Source organism: Rhincodon typus, chromosome 6 (assembly GCF_021869965.1).
Source record: "Rhincodon typus isolate 14 chromosome 6, sRhiTyp1.1, whole genome shotgun sequence".
In the NCBI taxonomy this organism is placed as follows: Eukaryota; Metazoa; Chordata; class Chondrichthyes; order Orectolobiformes; family Rhincodontidae; genus Rhincodon; species Rhincodon typus.
This window is the reverse complement of record NC_063337.1, coordinates 19,527,439-19,549,884: the sequence shown is the minus strand read 5'-3', so window position 1 is coordinate 19,549,884 and position 22,446 is coordinate 19,527,439. Positions and strand designations below refer to the sequence as shown.

The 22,446-nt window shown below is 38.4% G+C and overlaps 1 protein-coding gene across 1 annotated transcript in view; it reads left to right on the top strand.

The window, feature by feature from the left end:
- tsga10 (testis specific, 10) overlaps positions 1 to 22,446 on the top strand; it is a 93,711-nt gene that overhangs the window by 37,887 nt on the left and 33,378 nt on the right. Inside the window, exons 4-9 of the mRNA XM_048598055.1 lie at positions 654 to 827; positions 3,445 to 3,522; positions 10,094 to 10,245; positions 14,847 to 14,962; positions 16,902 to 17,056; positions 17,815 to 17,870. Of these exons, the coding sequence (XP_048454012.1) occupies positions 654 to 827; positions 3,445 to 3,522; positions 10,094 to 10,245; positions 14,847 to 14,962; positions 16,902 to 17,056; positions 17,815 to 17,870 (731 nt within the window). The remainder of the gene's footprint in view (positions 1 to 653; positions 828 to 3,444; positions 3,523 to 10,093; positions 10,246 to 14,846; positions 14,963 to 16,901; positions 17,057 to 17,814; positions 17,871 to 22,446) is intronic.

Here is a 22,446-nt window from a genome sequence, read left to right as displayed (position 1 = left end):
TTTCTCTTATAAGTCCAACTCGTGCTTAATTTGAGATAAAAATTGCATCAATGGAAAGCAAAACAATGTTAATATTCCAAGTCAATGCTTTTTAATGTAACTGTTCCTCTAACACAGATACTGCCTGGAAGGGCAGCTGTGGAACTGGTGAACGAAGGTGTAGACCACATTGGAAACGTTTTGATGAGACTTGCAAAAACTTGAGTGTCTGAAACATCTAAAAGGCAAATAGAAATATCTCTGTATGATGTGTGGTGTAGCCAGTCCATATAATAAATACCCACTTGTCCTGTGCACAATTTCACTTTGATTATCTTTGTCGTAGGCTGGAGATTTTTTGTTTCCTCTCTGTTACAACGATTCCCTAGGCAAGGGTCCTGAAATGCTCATGGTTGACTGTTTGTGTAATGTGGCTGTTAATATGGTGCAGAATGATCAGAGGTTTGAATTTCATGGTGCTAGACATAAAGCCATCATTGTGATATTAAAACCTAGTTTTGGTATGGGGCACATGATTTAAGATGTAACTGGGACTCTCAGTATCAGTTTCCAACAAATTTAAATACATATAACTCTGTGACAAGGACATGTAACTTTTGAAAAAAAAATCACAAATTACATACTTGTTTTGCTAATTGCACAAAATAACCTAGGCCCAGGAAGAGCTTAATAGGCTACGCAGGGATGCTGCCAAGTCACCAAGATCTCAGAAAAACAGTTTGACAGCACAGGATATTCTGCGACGTTTAGAATGTGAGCGTGATGAAGCTGTTGCAGACTTGCGGAGAATGACCACAGAGCGAGACAGTCTTCGAGAACGATTAAAGGTGAGAAAAATGAACCTAAAACCATTCACTCACCCAAACGAGTCATGAAGTTGTTTGATAATCAGTGTTAAATAATCCCTTTAACACATTCAAAAAGCTATTGACAATATTTGCCTGATAATTAACTTATTTTTGTTGTTACAAAGCATTGATCCTAATAATCCTTTTGGGCAATATGTATCAGCCTTACATCTAACATTCAGGTACATAGGATTTGGTGACAAATTTTGAAAATAGTTTCTCCAAGCGTGTTTACATTACCAGGCCGTGAAGCTGGGAAAGGTCTTCTTAATTGAGCAAAAACATATTATTTCATCTTACACCATTTGCTTTTTTGTCTTCTTGCTGCTGATGGCAACCAGGGAGAAAACAGGAATAGGGTTCTTTCATCTTTTCATTTAATTTGTTACTTGCTGTCACTATTTTTTTAACCAAATTGTATTTTGAATTAGTCTACCTGAAATTATGGACCACACCCTATTTCCGGTCCCACACAGATTTAGATCTATTCCTGTGACTCTGTTGTGGTGTATTGTGTGTTGAAATTGCCCAATTAATTTAGCTAATGTCAAGTCAAACCTGGAATTTTAAAAACATGTTTTGATTTAAGTGCATGCTTTCCACATTAAAGGTTCTAACAAGCAATTTACATTTTTTGGCTAACTTTTGTTTTTCTGCTGATAACAGAGTTCCATTTTGTTAGCTCATTTTATCAGTTAGAATTTAGAAGTGTGTGGTCTTGTAATACTCTTCTTGTTATAAAATTGCTACCGTTAAATTGATCTTTAACATTGCAAGTCCATAATGACAAGCCCACAAGTTAGCTGAATTGAAAAATGAGTTGATTGTGGTGCCAAATTGGCATCCTCAGTTTTAATTGCTTCATTCTTAATGGTTGTATCTTCAGCTGTCTAGCCCTAAGGTCAAGAATTAACTAATTAAACCTCTCCATCCCCTACACCCCTTTTTTTGTGGTGCAGTTTGTAGTGTCCCTACCCCTGGACCAAGAGACCTGGGTTCAAGTCCCACCTGATCTAGAAAAATAGGTGAAATATAAAAAATGTAACATTCAAACTAACTCTTTTTGACTAAGGTTTTTACTACCTGCCCTAATAGCTCATTGTGCTGTGCAGAATCTAACTTTGCTTTTATTGTACTATGAAACATTGTGGGATATTTAAGGGCATTATCTAAATAAAAGTCATTTTGATAAGGCTCAGATACAAAGAGATCAGCATAGTACAAGTATAGAGCAGGGTTAATATGCTTTGACATTTCTTTACAAGACTCACAAGTATCTCTTAGAGAATCATTGGTCACTGATTGCATGCTGCAGGGAAATATTTCACACACACTGTTTTGTTAGGAATAGTACATTTGACAGTACTGCAGAAAGCTAGGCAACAAAGGAATTTGGGAATCCTCATCCATGTATCACAAAAAAGCCAGCACTCAGGTTCAATGGGTATTGTAATGGGAAGGCAAATGTTTTTAAAGTGAATCATTTTAAAGGAAGTGGAGTGTAAAAATAGTGAGATTTTACAAAATCTGTACAAGGCACTAGTCAGACCAGAGCTGGAATGCTGTGAACAGGTTTAGGTCCCTTTATCTAAGGAAAAGTATATGGGCATTGGAGGCAGTCCAGAAAAGGTTTTCTAGGCTGAAACCAGGTATGGAGGGAGCAAATTACTGCAGATGCTGGAATCTGTACTGAAAACATAAAATGCTGGGGATCACAGCCGGTCAGGCAATATCCACGGAGAGAAAGCAAGCTAATGTTTCAAGTCTAGATAACTCTTCATCAGGTATGGAAGGACTGACTTCTGAGGAGAAGTTGAGTAGATTGGGCCTGTATGTGTTGGAGTATAGAAGAATGGAGTATAGGAGTTTATTAAAACATACAAGATTCTTAGGGCAGAGGGCATGAATTCAGAATAAGAAGTTGCACATTTAAAACAGAATTTCTTCTCTGAGGGTAGTGAATTTTTAGTTTAGCTCTTACCACAAAGGGCTCTTGAAGCTGGGTCCTTAAGCGTATTCAAGGCTGATTAAATTTTTAATCAATAAAGGAATTGAGGGTTGTGTGGAAAAGGCAAGAAAGTGGAGTTGAGGATTATCAGATCAACCATGATCTCATTGAATGGCAGAGTAGACTCGATGGGTTGAGTCTCTGCTTCTGCATTTTAACATTTTAAGGTAATCTGGGACCATCATGCTATGTGGATACATTACTTCTGCCTTTATTTTGTTTTTCTGCCCTTCTGTGAACAGCTATTTTTTTGCAAACCTTCCAAGTAGGACCTGTTCTTTGCTGCTAATATTCTTTCTTCAGTTTGTGCTTTTGTTGCTTTAATGGTTTTAATCATAATTAATACATTTGTTCTTGCTTTGAAATTGCCATGGGATAGTATATGCTGAATAATTCATAACCTGTTTAAAATAAAAGGTTGAACTCCTCTGAAATGATAAAGAATTAGCGTGGATGTCAATTATTAATCTCAGTTGAAGGAATAATGAAACAGTGAATTCACACATAAATTGTGAATGATATTAGGTTGGTGAATAACTTCAGATCCAGTTTATAACTCAGTACTTAATGGCCTCCATTTTGCACTAGATTTCTCAGGAGACGGCGATTAATGAAAGATCGCATCTGGAACAAAGAATAGAAGACTTGAAGGGTTCCATGCACACAGTAATGTTGACTTTTATAATTGTGTAATTATGTGTATTAATTATAAAAGTATATGAATAGATTTTTAAAATGAAGAATAAAGCACTGTGATTCATTTAACATACAAACTTAGGAAATAGGAACAAGAGCAGGCCAGTCGGATGCTTGAGCCTGCTCTGCCATTTTAACAAGATTACGGCAGATGTGTTTCTGGCCTCAGCTCTACTTTCATGTCTGCCCTTCATAACATTTAATTTGTTTGCCAATCAAAACTCAACATAACTCAACTTAAAAATATTAAGTAATCTGGCTCCATTGCTCTCCGGAGAAGAGGATCCATTAACTGATGACCCTCAAAGAGGAAAAAAAATCTCCACATCTCCATTTTAAACCCCTCATTTTCAAACTGCGTTCTTGGTTTCAGTTTCACCCACAAGGGAGACCATCCTTTTTCATTCACCCTGTTGATTCCTTTCACTATAGGAACAGGAGTAGGTATTTAGCTCATTGAGCCTGCTTCATCATTTGATACAATCATGGCTAATCGAACACTTCAATGCCTTTTACCAGCCCTATCTCCCTGTCACTTTACACCACTGGTAATCAAAATATATCCAACTGTCTACTTCAAACATTCTGAAAATAAGAGCTTTCACTGCCCTAATAGGTAGATAGTTACAATAATTCACAATCCTCTCAGTAAAAAGATTTCTCATCTCAGACCTATATAGCATCCCCCTTATTTAAAACTGGGTTCCATAATTCTAGTGCTAATGGAATGTTGGCCTTTATATATAGAGGACTGGAGTACAAGAATGCACGGATAAGCTGCAGTTATACAAAACCCTGGCTAGACCCCACTTATAGTATTTTGAGCAGACCTGGGCTCACATCTGATTGAACTCTTCAAGACACTAACGGGAAAAGACAGGCTAGTTAGAGATAATTTCCATTGGCTGGGGATTCTAGAACTAGGGTCCATGGTTAAGAATTAGGGCCAGACTCCAGGGAGAGATGTTAGGAAGCACTTCGACACACAAAAGGTGGTAGATGTTTCAAACTCTCTTGTTGCAAAATGCAGTGAATACTGGATCAGTTGTTAATTTTAAATCTGAGGTAGATTATATTTAGTTAAGGAAAGGTATTAAGGGATATGGGCCAAAGGCAGGTATATGGAATGAGGCCATGTCAGTCATGATCTCATTGAATGGTGAAGCAATCTGAAGGGGCTACGTGGCTTTGTCCTGTTAATATGTTCCTAGACTCCCCATCTAGGGGAAACATCTGACTTGCATCTACCTAGTCTATTCTTTTAAGCATTTTGTAAGTTACAATGAGATCATCCCTCATTCATTGAAGCCCGAGAAAATACAGAACCCGATTGCCCTATACTTCTTCATAGGACAGTCCCACCATCTGCCATCCACTGGCTTATAATTTCCTGCCTTCTGTCCCAATCCCTTCTTAAACAAAGGTGTTACATTAGCCAGGGTCTCATATTAGCCATTTTTCAATCCTCTGTGACCATCCTTGACTCCATTGATACGTGAAAGATCACACCAATGCCTCTACAACTCCTCAGCTATCTTCTTCAGAACTCTGGGGTTAGTCCATCTGGTCCACTGGGCGGCCTGGTGGCTCAGTGGTTAGCACTGCTGCCTCACAGCGCCAGGAACCCCAGTTTGATTCCACCTTTGGGTCTATCTCTGTGGAGTTTGCACATTATCTCTGTGTCTGTGTAGGTTTCATCTGGGTGCTCCAGTTCCTCCCACAGTCCAAAGATGGACTACTAAATTGTCCATAGTGTTCAGGGATTTGCAGGCTGCATGGATTAGCCATGGTAAATGTGGGGTTATGGGGATAGGCTGTTGTCCTGGGTCTGGGTGGGATGATCTTCGGAGGGTTGGTGTAGACTCGATTGGCCGATGGTCTCTTTCGGCTTTGTAAGGATTCTATGATTCGATGGTCTGACTGATTTATCCACCTTCTGACCTTTCAATTTCCCCAGTGCCTTCTCCTTAGTGATGGCCACTATATTCACCTCTATCCCCGACTTACTTGAAGTTCTGGTATGCTACTGGTGTGTTCCACCGTGAAAACTAATATAAAGTACTAGTTCAGTGTCTCTACTTTTTCATTGTTCCCCATTACTGTTTTATCAGCCTCATTTTCCATCAGCCCAATGTCCACTCTTGTCTCTCTGTTACCCTTTGTATATCTAAAAAAACTCTTGCAATCTTCTTTTATATTTTGAGCTGGCTTGCCCTCATACTTCATCTTCTCCACCCATATTGCTTTTATAGTTATCCTCTGCTGGTTTTTGAAGACTTCCCACCCCTTTGGCTTCCCACTAATCTCACCACTTTGTATGCTTTTTCTTTTGGTTTTATGCTATCCCTGGCTTCCCTTATCAGCCACAGTTGACTCATCATCCCCTTAATTTGTTTCTTCTTCCTTGGGATGAATTTCTGCTGTGTCTCCTGAATTACCCCAGAAACTCCTGCCATTGCTGCTCCACTGTCCTCCCTGCTGGACTCCACTTCCTATCAACTCTGCGAGCACGTCTCTCATGTCTTTGTAGTTACCTTTATTCAATTTTAATATCGTTGCATCTGATTTCAGCTTCTCCCGCTCAAACTGTAGGGTGAATTCTATTATATTATGGTCACTGTCCCCTAGGAGTTCCTTCACCTTAAGCTTCATAATCAAGTCTGTCTCATTAGACATCACAGACATGTGCTATCCATGTAGTCCTCTACTTCGCAGGTAAACCACAGTGACTCCAGCCATTGTTCCAGTTCTGAAACAGAGCTCAAGCTCTGTAGTTGATGACACTTCCTGCAGAAGTGTTTACCTGGATACATGGTATGTATTTAACTTTGCATATATTGCATGACATGGATCCATTTGTGTCCACTGACTTTCCATCTCGTCAAAAACTATTTGTTAGCTTTAGAATAAGTGTAAAGTTGCTATGGTATTAAGACTTATTTATAATGTTATCTTTCTTCATTTTCATTTTATTTTGTTTTCCTTTAACTTGATTTAATTTTACATCTTTTTATTAGTGTTTCTTCCTGCAATCCATATGGCTACTTCAAATTGTAAATGCTACTTTCTTTTTGTTTTAAACTATTTGATTCACTCCCTAACAGCAACTTCTCACCAACTTACCAATTTCCTGTGATGCCATATCTTTGTCATACTCATCATCTCCTGGTGCTGTGTTTAGAACGTAGCCACTCCGTCCTCACCATATTCTTTTTAAATTGCTGCCTCAACTCTCAGCGCTGTGTTCAGAGTGAAATCACTCCCTCTGCCACGCTGTTTTTAAACTTTCTGCCTTCTCTTGACACTGATCAGAACGAAGTCAACTCCATGCTCTTTTTAAAGTTTCTGCCTCCTCTACACGTTTCAATAAAGTGCCTGTCTTTCTAAAATAAGATGTCTACAGGGCCAACTTGTTAACCTCTCCTCAAGACAATTCTTTTGGCATCAGTCAAATAAATTTTTCTGAACTACTTCTGCAGTTATATCCTTAACATGAAAAGAAATTGCTGGAAAGAACGCAGAAAGCCTGGCAGCATCTGTGGAAAGAAAGTGTCCTTAAATAAGGGGACAAAAACTGTACAAACTACTCCAGAGGTCTCCTTATTTAAGGATATTTTCTTTCCACAGATGCTGCCAGACCTGATGAGTTTTTCCTTGTATAACGGGAGCAAAACTTTTCTAATTATATTCTATTCCCCTACTGTCGATAATCGCCAATATTCTGTTTGACTTCCTCACTTGTTGTATCTGGATACTAACTTTTTTGTCATTCATGTAACAGGATACCTAGATTCCTCTGTACCTCAGAGTTCTACAATCTTTATCCATTTGAATAATATGTTGATTAGTCTTTCTACCAGACTGAACAAATATTCCCACATTATTTTCCAAATGCCAATATTTGGCCTCACTTCACCCATGTATACATTTGTAGATTTTTTACACTCTCTTCATTACTTGCTCTCTCTCCTATCTTTGTGTCAAAGTCAGAAGTCACACAACACCAGGTTATAGTCCAATAGATTTATTTGAAATCGCAAGCTTTTGGACCGTAGCCCCTTTGTCAGGTGAAGTGACAGAGAAGCACACAGACAAAGAATTTATAGGCAGAGAGATCAAAAGATCGTACAACTGGTGTGAGTGGAGTGTTGAATAATAAGTCTGTGCAGATGATCAAAAGTGTTAGACGGTGTGAGTAAAGTGTCAACAGCTGAATAACAAGCAAAGGGATGACCTATAATCTGATTAATTGAGGCAGAGATGTAATTCCAAAGATTAAAAATAAGGAGGTGCTGGAGACAAACCAAATGACTGGAATAACATGATAGGTATAAGAGTTGCAAGCCGAGGGTCTAACAAAAGTAATAAGTAATCCAAAACTGTACAAACTAATTAAGGTAGAGAGATAATAATTTTTCAAGGTGATGGTGTCAAAACAGGACAGTAAGGAAGATGTTACAGGTACAGAACAGTGTGGTCGGGTCACGTGTAGCGCGACATGAACCCAAGATCACGGTTGAGGCCGTCTTCATGGGTACGGACCTTGGTTATCAGTTTCTGCTCGGTGATTATGCATTGTTGTGTATCTCAAAGGCCGCCTTAGAGAACGCCTACCTGAAGATCGGAAGCTGAACATCCTTGACTGCTGAAGTGTTCCCTGACTGGGAGGGAACATTCCTGACTGGTGATTGTTGCGTGGTGTCCTTTCATCTGTTGTTGTAGTTCGGCATGGTCTCGTCAATATACCTTGCCTCGGGGCATCCTTGCCTGCACAGACTTATTATTCAATACTCCACTCACACCATTTGTATGATCTTTTGATCTATCTGCCCTTGATCTCTCTGCCTATAAATTCTGTGTCAGTGTGCTTCTCTGTCACTTCACCTGACAAAGGGGCTATGCTCTGAAAGCTTGTGATTTCAAATAAACCTGTTGGACTATAACTGGTGTTGTGTGATTTCTGACTTTGTCCAGCCCAGTCCAACACCGGCACCTCCATATCTTTGTGCCATTGGCAAATCTTGCAACTGTATGTTCGGTATTTTCATACAAGTAATTGCTATAGATTGTAAATAATTGAAGCTCTCAATGATCCCTGTGGCATTCTACTAGTCACAGATTGCAAGCCTAGAAAATACCCACTTAGCCCTACTCTCTGCTTCCTGTTTGGTAATGAATCTTTTATCCATGGTAATATATTACACCCACACCATGAACTCTTATTTTGTGTTCTAACCTTTGACGTGGTACCTTATCAAATGTCTTTTGGAAATCCATGTGTGCTACATCTGCAAGTCCCCTTTATTTATTTTAAAACTCCAGGCTGTAAACCAATATGTCTTGCGGACTTGTTGGTTTCACGTTCTAAGAATTTTCTTAGTATCCTTTTCCCATTTATCATAATTGTTTTAAGTTTCTCTCTTTCTTTCAACTCTTGAGTTACAAGTATTTCTGTGATGTTATTTGTATGTTCTACAGTGAAGACAGTGACAAAATATCTGTTCAACAGTTCCACCATTTCTGTATTTTGCATTATTATTTGATCAGACTCCCTCTCTAGATGACCAGTACTCACTTTTTAGATACTCTTTTCCTTTTTTCGTACTCGTAGGAACTCTTATTGTCAGTTTAAAATTTTTAATTAGTTTTCTGTCATCCATTTTGAAATCATTCTTCACAAAATTGTACACGTATTATTTCAATTTGATGTTGTCTTTAATTTCTTAATTTATGGATGGTACATCCTTCCCATAGAGCCTTTCTCTGTCAACGGAATGTACGTGTGCTGAGTATCATAAAATATCTCCTTAAATGTCTGCCATTTCGTTTCAACTGACCTACTCTTCCTGTGCACTTTAGCTAGCCTGATTTCATACCCTAGTAATTGCTTTTCTTAAGTTTAAAACACTAGTGTCAGATCCCTTATTTTCAGCTTCAAACTGAGTTTGAAAACCAATCATGTTTGTGATTATTGTTACTTAGAGGCACCTCTACTGTGAAGCCATTAATTAATCCTGTCACATTGCATTTTATCTGGTGTGGGATAGCTTGCTCCCAGTTTGGCTCTAAAGTGTTCTATAAACTCTTACTCCAGTCCAATTTGATTTATACAATCTCTACATATATTAAAACCTAGGATTATTCAGTACCTTACTTGCAAGTCCTTTCCTTTAATATATGCTTCTACCATGATAAAAATGTAATCAACTTCCGGCTACACACAAAAAGTCATGTTTCAAAAACCAAATCAGAGATAGTAGGAACTGCAGATGCTGGAGAATCCGAGACAACAAGGTGCAGGGCTGGATGAACACAGCAGGCCAGGCAGCATCATAGGAGCAGAAAGGCTGACGTTTCGGGCCTAGACCCTTCATCAGATTGTTAATAACTTCAGACTTCTTTTATCACATTAGATTTAGAGCTGCTCTTCATTATCACAAAAATCTATTTACAATTGCAACACTGTCTTGTTGCTCTGAAACCTACATTGAGTACATTTTGTGTATTGTCACTCAGTTTTGCATTGTCTTGCTCCTTTCAGTTAGAAAATGAAAGATTGGAACATCGTTCTAGGTTGACTTGTCTAAAAGATAGTGTAACTTCTCTGGAGGAAGAAGTCAAAGTATTGGCTAGAAAGTCATCTGACACTGAAGATGAACTATGCAGGCAGAGAGCAGAAAACAACCAGATCAGGTGAAATAGTGTGATAATTTGAAGATAATCAGTATATGACATGATTCATTTTAAAAAATGTCCATGTTTGTAAACTTAAGAAACCTTAGATCTCTTCTGCATTTCAGAACAATTTTAGCTCAGAAATGCATAACCTGGGACTTAGCACTTTTACATGATGTGTACCTGGTACTCTGGGAGGACCACAACAGAAAAGTTCTTTGCTTTTCAGTTTGGTCATGATCTAGCTTAAATGTTCATTTTTTCTCACTTTTGTTTCTCCCTGAGCACTGAATAAGAAGCAGTCAATTGGAGAGTGAGCTGGTATTTGAATCTAACAGATATTTTCTTTGATGCCTTTCTGTTGTAATTCTGCATAGTTGATTGCACATTATTAGATGTCCACATACATGTATCAAGACAAAAATAAAGTAATACTGATGCTGGGAAATCCGAAATAAAAACAATAAACAAATTTAAATACTCAGTAGGTCAGGAACCTTCTCTGGAGGCAAATGGTTCAGTTTGATTGAACTTTCATTAGTACTGGACATTAAAAATCCTGCAATTTTTAAGACAGGCAGTGAGAGCAAGTGGGTCGGGGAGAGTACAGCTGGGTGGAAGAATAGAGTGAAAGGAAGAAAGAACAAGGTGGCAGCTTAGTGATAAGTTGGAGGGCAGATGGACAAGGTTCCGCATAAATAGGGGGTTTGCACCAAATTTTCCTTGCTTGTGGTCTGTGCAAAGTAAAAATATCAGTGTGAATATTATCTTGTTAAATGGAGATCATTGTTGTTTTAAATATTCAGTTGTTGTTGGATGCTGTAATGCTCCAATTAAAACACATAATTTTATCCAATACAATATTCAGTCTCCAAGACCCACAGCTATGTGGTTGACTTTAACTGTCCTCGGAATTGGCCAAACAAACCAATTCTTGTATCAAATCACTTCAAAAAAAAAGCATAAAAACAAAATTAGAGAAGTCGATTCAGAGATAGTAGGAACTGCCGATGCTGGAGAATCTGAGATAACAAGGTGTAGAGCTGGATGAACACAGCATTTCTGAAGAAGGGTCTAGACCCGAAACGTCAGCTTTCCTGCTCCTCTGGTGCTGCTTGGCCTGCTGTGTTCATCCAGCTCTATGCCTTGTTATATTAGAGAAGTCGATTTAGCTTTGAGTTAGGCATTGGATTCAATATGATAATGTATAACAATGTACTAGAACTGACCTGTTAAAATCTTGCTTACGAATATTTGAGAACGTGTGCCAAAATTGGGAGAGCTGTCATACACCTTACAGTCATATTGCAGACTCCCCAGTTATGGCCTGGCCAATTAGCAAGATGGACCCATTGCAGGTGGCAGCATAGTGGTATGCAGTTGAGGGGGAATGGCCCCGAAAGTACTCAACATTTACTCTAGACCGCATAAAGTCTCATGGTGTCATTGTTAAACATCAGCAAAGAAACCCCCTGCTGTGTACTACCTTCTGCTCTTCTCTTAGGTGATGGATCAGCACTACTCCATGTTAAGAATGACTTGGAACAAACATTTGACTTAACAAGCGGACAGGACATACTCTGAATATGGAACTTCAACATCTAACATCGAGCATAGCTCTATTGCACCACTAGTGACCAAAATAACTGTGTCCTGAGGGCACAAATACAATTGTCATCATCTGGTCCCTTGATTCAAGAATGAAGTTTACTCACTTTTACAAATTTTTGCTATTGACTTTCACGTGACAGAACAGACTGACTCTCAACAGAGATCTTTGGGTACATAAGGCAGGATGTCCAATGACATAGTGAGATCCAAAATGCAGAATTTGCTTCATTTTCTTCTCTCCTGCTGCTCTTCCACATCATTTAGGCCTTGTGGCTCAAAGTTGATGCAATATGATTGATCATTGATTGTCGCTATTGTGAATGATTGGTGTCAATGCTGACAAGCTTTAAGGAGAGCTTCAGTGTGTTATTGAAGTCATATCTCTTTCCTCTGCTGGTAATAGTTTAGAAATCAGGATGTAGTGGTAATTTTCAACGACCAGACACAGTGCCCGTCCATCAAAGTTGATTCTTAAGAAATGTTGCCTGAATGTTCATGGGGCCAACTTCAAGAAGTTCAACTGATTGTAAGTGGTGGCCTCTTGAAAGAAATACCTGCCAAGGCATGCAAAGTGCTTGACATAGTCTACAGTATCTCCTTCAAAACCTATGAGACGTGAATATTTGTTTGACCAGGTGTGGGTTAGTAGACTTTTTTTCACAACATTCAGTGACAGGCTAAGTTTCTTGTTGGCATAAGTGAAGAGAGCAAGAACAGTTAGCAAATCTGATGCAACGTGGACAATGGTACTGCTGTTATCTGTAAGTAGTAGATCATGTATTTTTCTGATAGTTCAGTTTTGGCTCAGAGATGATTGAGGCTGTATAGTCTCATAGCTCCATAGTGGGGTTGTAGCATTTGGAGAAAGATCGAATACAAGGGAAAGTGTTCATCGATCACCACTCACCAATTTACCTGCAGTAAATGCATCTGCCCGTAACATTGGAAAGAATGATCATTTCACAGTCTTTGGAGTAATGATGTCACAACTTCATATTTTGTGTATCATGTTGTGTGACTATCAGTATGCTAAATGGGATGAAATCAGAATAGATTTAATAGTTCAAAACTAGGCATCCATGAGGTGTTACAGGCCAACAGCAGCAATAGTTTTCCACCACAACCTGTTATGTTGTAGCCTAGCATACCTATAAACAATTTAGTGAATTGGATCTAGAATTGGCTTCATGGCAGAAAGCAGAGAGTGGTAGTTGAGGGGTGTTTTTGTGCCTGGAAGCCTGTGTTCAATATGGTTCTCCAGGAATCATTGTTGGGGCCCTTGATGTTTGTGGTATATATAAATGATTTAGACTTGAATGTAGGCGTGTTGATCAGTAAGTTTGAGGATGATAATTGGTGAAGAGGATAGCCTTAAATTACAGAAGGATAGAGATAGGCAGGTGAGATGGGTGCGCAGTGGCAAAAGGAATTCAATCTGGATAAGTTTGTGGTGATGTACTTGGACTGGACCAACAAGACAGGGAATACATGATGAACATTGGGATCAGAGGGACCTTGGTGTGCATATCCAAAGGTCTCTTAAGGTAGCGGAACAGGTAGATAAAGTGGTTAAGAAGTCATATGGGATACTTGCCTTTAATAGCCAAGGCCTAGACTTTAAGAGATTATGCTGGAACTGAATAACATGTTGCTTAGGCCACAGTTATAGCATTGTGTACAGTTCTGGAATTCACATTTGGAGGGATGTGATTTCACTGGAGAGGATGCAGAGGAGATTTATCAGGATGTCGCCTGAGTTGAAGAGTTCCAATTATGAAGAGAGACTGGATAGACTGGCTGAAACTCACTGCCTGAAAGGGTGGCAGAGGCAGAAACCCTTGTAACGTTTAAGAGATATTTAAATGTGCACTTGTGATGCCAAGGCATACAAGGCTAGGGGCTAAGTGCTAGAACACGGGATTGGAATAGTTCAGTTGCTTGGTTTTTGTTTCTTTGGGCCAAAAGACCTGTTTTCTGAGTTATAGAACTCGATGATTCTATGGTCCTTCAGTCTACCATCACGCAGAAGATCAATCTGGTGAAATGAACGTGTAGCAGAGCAGCACCAGGCATGCCTAAAAATGAAGTGACAAGAATGAGAGGCAAAGAGAGTATTAGAAGGGACGGGCAAGTAACATAAAATGGAATCCAAAGTTCTAATGATATGTAAACAGCAAAAGGTGTTAAAAGGAGGAATGAGGCTGATTTGGGACCACAAACATGATTTATGCAATGAAGCAGGGGGCATGGCTGAGGTACTAAATATTACTTTACACCTGTCTTGACTAAAGAATAATTTGCTGCCAAACTCGTATTGAAAGACGTTGTCATTGAGGCACTTGAATATTCTACAGATTTTGATATGGAGATATTAGAAGACCAGCTGTACGTTATTATTTTAAAATTGCTATGGTCGGATCAAATTCATCTGAAGGTCCTGAGAGAAGTAAGAGTAGAAATTGTGGAAGCACTTACCATAATATTTCAATCCACTTTAGGTACAGCGTATGCCAGAAGACAGGAGAATTGCAAATATATTACACCCTTGTTCAAAAAGGGTGAATCAATGAACCCAGCAACTTCAGGCTATTCAGTTTACCTGTTGGTTGGACAAATAAGGATTAATTAAGGGAAAGCCAACATGGATTTTCTCGGTAAAAATTGTGTTTGACCATCTTGGTTAAGTTTTTTTGATAGGATAACAAAGGGTTTATGAAAATGCAGGCAGTCCCTGATTTAGAAATATCTGACTTATGAATGCTCATACTTACAAATGAGATCCCAGACAGGGTGTATTAATACTGTTGAATCAAATTTATTTGGAAAATACATGATTAGAAATTAATAAAATACTATTAAAAATGGGAGACTCTATTGATTCTTATGTAGAAGTTTCAATTCACATTATTTGGATGCAATTTCTGAAAAATATTTTTAGGTTAAGAAAACAACACTGTCCTACTGCCTTGAACAACAACAAAAATACATTATGGTACTTATTGTTGCAGAATGTTAATGGACCAGGCAGAAGACAGTCTTGCTGAAACCCAGCGACGTCTCTCATTAAAAACCACTGATCTACAACTTGCACAGGATAAAAATGTTCGGCAGAATGAAAAGATTGGTAATACCAACTTCATTTTAAAACAAAGCAAATTCAGTGAATGTATAACATTTGAGGTAATGATTTCACAGATTTTCATGAAAGATTATTTTCATTCATCATTTATGAAGATAAAAACAAGAAAAGAATCATCAGGGCCATCACTGTGCACCCAGTCTATTATTTAGTGCTACAGTCTGCATCATGCTTTTGGTAGATTACAGTTTTGTGGGCATCTGTGTTTCAAATTACCTGGTCCAAATAGTTGTTCTATCTCCCATGAACCTCAACGTTGTAGGTCATCAAGGTATTCAACTTTGCAAAAATATCAAAAACCTGTTAAGATTGCAAATCACAGTGATAAGATTTGATTAAGAAAATTTTGCTTCCTGTTCTCTCTAATCTAATGGCATATGGCAGATATAAGTGCTCATGTTCTGGGTGATCAAGGGTTTCAAACCCTGGATTTTCCTGCTCCATAGGGCCTGCTATTCACTGGTCAATTGAATGAGCAATCTGTTTTTTTCACAACAATGATTCCATGAGTGAAATTATTCGGCTTTTAAAAGTAATGGACAGGAAATCAATGAAAGTTAAAATGACATGAAGTTAAAATGTTGATGAAGGTGGTGGGAAATATATCAATAAGTTTTTTTTTATAATTCACGGGATGACGGCATCACAGCCTAAGCTAGCATTTATTATTGCTCATCCCTAATTGCCCAGAGGGCAGTTAAGAGTCAACCACATTGCTATGTGCCTATAGTCACACATTGGCAGACCAGTAAGGAGGGCAGTTTCCATGACAGTTGTGAAACAGATGTCTTTTTCCTGACAATCAACAACAAATTCATGGTGATCATTAGACTCTTCAGAATTGAATTCAAATTCCACCATGGCAGGATTCAAATCTGCTTTAGAACCTGAGTCTGGATTACAGTCCAGCAATAATACCACTAGGCCCTCATTTCTCCTTAAATATATTGGAAAATATATCTTTGTTTTATTTTTGTTTAAATCCTTACATTAAACAAGAAAAGCTTTAGATACAGTTATCTTTTCTTTGTCACTAAAAAAAAGTACTAACTGAAAATATGATAAATAAAAATCACTTTCCCGTAAGAAAATATGGAATAAGGATGGGCTGTGTTTCTGACCTGAAAATTTTTACAGTAAAAACCACTAGCCTAAAATGTTTCTTAAAACTTTTAGTGTCTTTTTAACTCTTGCTTAACTCCTGATCGCAGCTTCTGCCTCAAGCTTTCCACTTCCCTCTCCCGAACTCTCTGTATGAGCAAGTGAGAAGGAGTGGGAGAGAGGAATGGAGTGAGTGAAGGAGCTAGAATGGTTGTTTGTGGGACGAGGCATGGAGATGGGTTGCAGAAAACAGTGACTGAGAGATGATGATCAGAAAGGTTGTGGTAAGAAGTGCTGACCGGGAAGGTTAAGAGAAACACCAAGAGGATGTGATGGCAAATGGGAGGCAGGAGAGGTGTCAAGTAACAGGGCCCAGGAGAAAGGCAATAGGTGTGTTGAAGAGGGAGATAGCAAAATTATTGATTTCTTTTCAAAAAGAGTGAGCATATTCAGCAACAATGCAAAACCAAGTGGAAGCATTGCTATCAGGTAGGGGGTGTAATTTTAAACCGCACTGAAATGAAAACATACTATTAGAACAAGCTTTATATGAAGGAAAATGTTACTTTTTTTTCAAAAGCCATCTTGAGTTCAATAATTTCTAATGGTAAGTTATTTCCATTTTGCTGGAGGATTTTACCTTTATTGGCATTCCTAGACCTTTACCACTTTACATATTAAAAAGTGCATCTTCAAATTATGACAATATACAATAGGGAAGTTATATAAATGAGGGCCTACAGCTATTGTGTTTAGTATCTTTAACTGTTTGTTCTGGTTAGATAATTATAGAATCTTAAATTTTGAATCTGTTGCCCAACAGATGATCTGACCAGACAGATTTCTTCGCTTCAGGAAGAAATTAGCTCAACTCGAGCGAATGTCTATGAACTTGATAAACAGAAGAGTAGTTTACAGGAGCTCATGGATGAAAAGACTGAGACAATTGCTTCCCTAGAGGAAACACTTCACCAGAAAGTAAGTGGTTTTTAAAGAGACTGGCCTTTCCTTTTAAACTTGCAAACTTATTAGTAGTATTTTGAACAGATTTGCAGCATTTAAAGAAGTGAACGCAGAATATTTACTTTATATGAGTGATCTTTATCCTAGATGAAGGCTCATTATTGTTTATTTTTTCTCATCTTCAATATCAGGTCTCAAACAATAAATAAAAAATAAATCCCAATTTGTAGTTATGTGCGAAATCTTAAGAGTATAATTCAAAGTTTATACAATCTAAAAAGCTAAGTCTAAACCAGGTGCTGAATGTAACCACTTCCCAACGAATGTGGAAGCCTCTGTGAAGGCTATTGTTTACATTTTGAATATATTTTGAATGTTTATTGGGCTGTGCTGTCAAAGTAATTCACATCACCCTTATACATCATGCCTCAGATTTGGTGGTAAAAAGACCAACTATCATGGAAGTGTTCTCTTTCATTAGATACTCCTCATTTGTTAAATTTTTGGATTGTTATGGAACATTATTACTTACAAGGATTGTCCCAATTGTCCACCATGAATTCAGCAAAAAACCATGCAAATTCAAGAAAAACCGTGTAAATCCAAATTTGTCCAGGGTTTCCATGACACTTACAGCAAACTTGCATTAAGTGAACAGAACCTTGGAATTTCATCCCTTTACTTTGATTATGAAAGTGTATTTAAATCTATTACTAAATCTATTATCTATCTAATTTAAATTAATTTAATTGTCATATTCACTGTTTCCAAAGAAAAAGAACATTGCAGATAATCAGCTAAACATAAGTGAATTGGAAACGACTGTTGAGTGAGTACATTTTAGCCTTTTGAAATGTTTATTGAAAACTTGTATATTTTGCCTGACATTGGAATGGCACGTTGAGTCTATGAATTTCACATTTTATTAAAGCATGGCATTCCTGTTTTTCTTCCATACCAAATACCTAACACAGAATTAAGAGAGGCAAGGCAAAACTAGAGAAAAAAGAAGCATTATAACTTTCCATGCAATAATAGTTAATCTAGATTGGGAAGAATTTTCATTACTGCTTTTGGATATGCAATAGTCAAGCTTAGACATTTTCTCTGTGCTTATGATTCTGCTTGTGTGAAAATAACAACATGATTATTTCCATACAAAAGCAATTTTTTGCAGATATGATATCTGAAATTAAAGCAGAAAATACTCAACAGGCCAGACACCATCTGCTTGAGGAACCGAGTTAAGGTTTCATTGCCCTTCATCAGAACGAATGACGTTTTTCCAATAACTTGATGTATTAACTTGGTTCCCTTCACAGGTTTTCCATGACCAATTTTAAGTTAACGAACCTGTTGTGACATGTTACCTGTGCATTAATATACAGACAATTTGAATGTTTTTGTACAATATTATTAACAACTAGCTTAGGGCATTTAACCTATTAAAAAAAAATCCCAAAACACACTACTGTAGTCAAGGAAAAAGAAAATGAAGCACATATTAGGTGAGATGACAAAAATTGGGTCAAATAATGGAATTCAAAGAGAGCCTTAATGAAGGAGAAAAAGAAAAGGCACAGAAGAAAAACTGTTCATTACTGCCCTCTGTTCCCTGTTCCTCAGCTAACTTCATATCTTTGCTTTTATTTTTTATTTTATATATTTTATTCCATGGAATTCAACTTTCTTGGCAAGGTTATTATGTGGTACCTTAGCAATGCCTTTTAGAAGTCTGTACAGATCACATGAACCACACTGACTGTCTTTGTTGCCTCATTAAAATAACAATCCAGTTCATAAACAAATTCATTCTGTCTTTTCTTTGTGTAAAGACTTTTTTTTTGTCTTTTTATTTTTCTGTATTTTTAATTGTTGACTCAAATGAGAAAAGAACTGCTTTAAAAACCAAGGATTGCTGCATGTTTTGAAAGCAAGTAGTCCATCACTCATTGCAAGCATAATTTATGCAGCAGATGAGTAGATGTTGTTTGTAGACAAGCTGGAGTTGAACAGTTATGTACAAAGCTTGATGAGGGTAATGGCGCTATAAGATATAAGGAGCAGAATTAGGTCATTTGGCCCATCAAGTCTGCGCCACCATTCGAACCATTGGCCCCTTACTAATCAACAACCTACCTATCTCTGTCTCAAATACACTCAATTACTTGGCTTCCGCAGCCTTCCGGACAATGAGTTTCACAGATTCACCACCTTCTGGCTGTGGTTGATGCAGTCTATATCAGGTCCCAAAAATTGTTTGTTAAATTGCTGTATAACAGGTTTTCCAGCAAAGTTGAAATTTGTTGAATAAAAAGAGAAGTGGCAGCAGGGACGTTAAGTTGACTGCACAACAGAGAACAGAGAAAACTAGCTTATAGGACGAAATTTCCCAGGGGATTAATAATAAAATGCTGTTTCTCCTGATGTATGTTGTTCATTGACTTAAATATGGAAGACACAATTTTAAAATGATGATAAAGATTAGAGATATTGCTAAGATTTAGGAAGACAATGTGAAGAGAAATTAGACAAGTTGATAGAATGGGTGAATGTGTAGCAGATGAAATTTGATGCAGTCGAGTGTGAAATGATACATTTCTCTCAGAATATGAAATAAGTTGTATGAATCTAAAAGGGGTGCAGACAACAAGAATGGAGACACATAGGATTATATGTCAAAATGTTGAATGTATAGGGCAGGTTGAGAAAGCAGTTAGATGTAGAATCTTGCAGATGTGAAATTCTGTAAAATACTGTTTCAGCCTCAGCTGGAATATTCTATCTAATTCTGGGGGTTTTACTTTTATTAATGATGTAAAGTCATTGCAGAGAGCACAGAAAGAAGTTATGAGAATGTTTACAAGGGTGAGAGACTTCAGTTTTGTAGATTGATTGAAGATGTTAGGGCTCTTTTCCTTGAAAAACAGAGGGTTGTACTCAGATTTGATGTTGCTGTTCAAAATCAAGAAAGGTCTCAACAGAATAGTTGGAAACTGTTTTGCCAGTAAAAGGGTCAAGAAGTACAAAAAACAAAGAACAGTACTACACAGGAACAGGCCCTTCAGCCCACAAAGCCTGCACCAACATGTGATGCTTTTCTAAGCCAGAAACCATTGCCTCCATGTGGTCCATATCCCTCTATTCCCTGCCTATTCATGTACTTGTCAAGTTGCCTCTTAAATGTAAACAATGATGAAGGTGATTGATGAGAACCAGCAGCAATATGAGGAAAGCCCTGTTAGACAGTGAGTGATTAGGATTTGGAATGCATTGCCCAAAAGAGAAAGGAACAGAGGTGTGAGTGAGGGGGAGTTTATAAAGGGATTAGTGACTTTCAGAGGGGAATTGGATATGCAATAATGGTAAGTACCAAATAAGAAAACATTGTGGAAAGGGCAAGGGAATGGGATTTGTTGAATTGCTCCTTAGAGACCAGGCACTGAGTCAATGGGCCAAATGACTTCCTTCTCAGCTGTACTCATTCTGTGATTCTGAGAGTTTTAAATTGGTGACATTGGAAGATTAAGGGTGAAATGAATGAGACCTGGAGCCAGAGTGGATATGGCATCAGAGGGATCTATTGTACAAGTCCACAGATCCCTGAAAGTGGCAACACAGTGGATACTGTGGCCAAGAAGGCATATGGCGTGCTTGCCTCCATCGATTGGGGCAGAGAGTATAAAAAATTGAAAGGTCATATTGCAGTTGTATAGAACTTTAGTTAGGTCACATTCGGAATATTGTGGACAGTTCTGGATGCCACACTACCAGAAAGATTTGGAGGCTTTGGAGAGGGTACAGAAATGATTTAGCAGTATGTTGCCTGGTTTTGAGGATATTAGTTATGAAGAGAGATTGGACAAACATGGTTTGTTTTCACTTGAACATCAAATGATGAGGTTGACCTGATAGAAGTTTACAAAATTGAGAGGCATGGATACAGTGGACATTTGGCATCTTCTTTCCAGGGTCGAAATGTCAATTAGTAAGGGAGGTTTAAGGTAAAAGGAGGAAGTTTAAAGGGAATGTGAGAGGCAAGTTTTTTGCACAGTTGGTGGTAAGTGTGTGGAATGTGCTGCCAGAGCACACAGTGGAGGCAGGTCCAATAGCAATGTTTAAGAGGCAATTTGACAGATATATGAATAGGCAGGGAATAGAGGGATATACGCAATGTAGAGGCAAAAGGCTTTTAGTTTGGAAAGGCATCATGTGTCAATGCAGTCTTGGTGGGCTGAAGAGCCTGTTCTTCTGCTATACAGTTCTTTGATCCCTTTGTTCAAATTTGGATATGCTAATGTATACAGGGTGTGAAGTGAAGTGCTCAAGACATGTTTGTACAGCATGTATAAAGTGGTTACAGAGAAAGTAGGAACTGCCGATGCTGAGAATCTGAGATAACAAGGTGTAGAGCTGGATGAACACAGCAGGCCAAACAGCATCAGAGGAGCAGGAAAGCTGACGTTTTGGGTCTAGACCCTTCAGAATATATAAAGTGCACAGCTAAAGTTCCTACTGCACTCCATTCAGCTTTCCATTACTTACTGAGATGGGAGATAGCTCCTGTGATTTAATTTTTGCAGTCTTCCATGATTCAGCTTTTATGTCTCAATGTTACTTTACCTCGAGAAGGTGTTTTGGGTGGCCCACTGGATATGCTGTAAAATCGTCAAGCTGGTTTCTTGTTTCGCAGACATTTCATTATCATGCTTGGTAACATCCTCAGTGCAGCCTCCAATGAAGCGTCGGTGTGTTTTCCCGCCTGGTTTTTAAACTCTAGGGTCCGTTGAGATGGATTGCCTCACTTCCGGTTTTCCTTCGTACTGGAATATGTATGGGGTTGAGTTCAATGTGTTTATTAATAGCATGCTTCATGGAGTGCCATGCTTTTAGGAATTCTCATGCCTGTCTCTGCCTAGCCTTTCCCAGGATCTTGGTGCTGTCCCAGTCGAACTGGTGGTTCTCCTTGTCCATGTGGATTGAGATGAGTGAGTATTGGTCGTGTCTTTTTGTAGCCAGTTGGTGTTCATGTACTCTTGTTGTTAGTTTCCTTCCTGTTTGTCCGATGTAGTGTTTCTTGCAGTCTCTGCAGGGAATCTTGTAGATGACACTGGTCCTGTCCATGACGGGGAGTGGGTCCTTAATTAGGGTGAGCAGTTGTCGTAGGGATGACGTGGGCTTGTTGCCACTCTGTTACACAGCGGTCGTAGGAGTCTTGTGGTGAGTTCCGACCTGTTTCTGATATAGGTTAGTGTGATGAGTGTGTCGCGGCGTGTAGTCTCTTTCTGATGTTGCTCATGTAGGCGTCTTCTGACCCAATTCTTTGGATATTCTTTTTCTTGGTGTAGTTCCGTGTTGCTGCAGTGTGTTGTTGCCCTTTTAAATAGTGTTCGCACGCAGCTTCG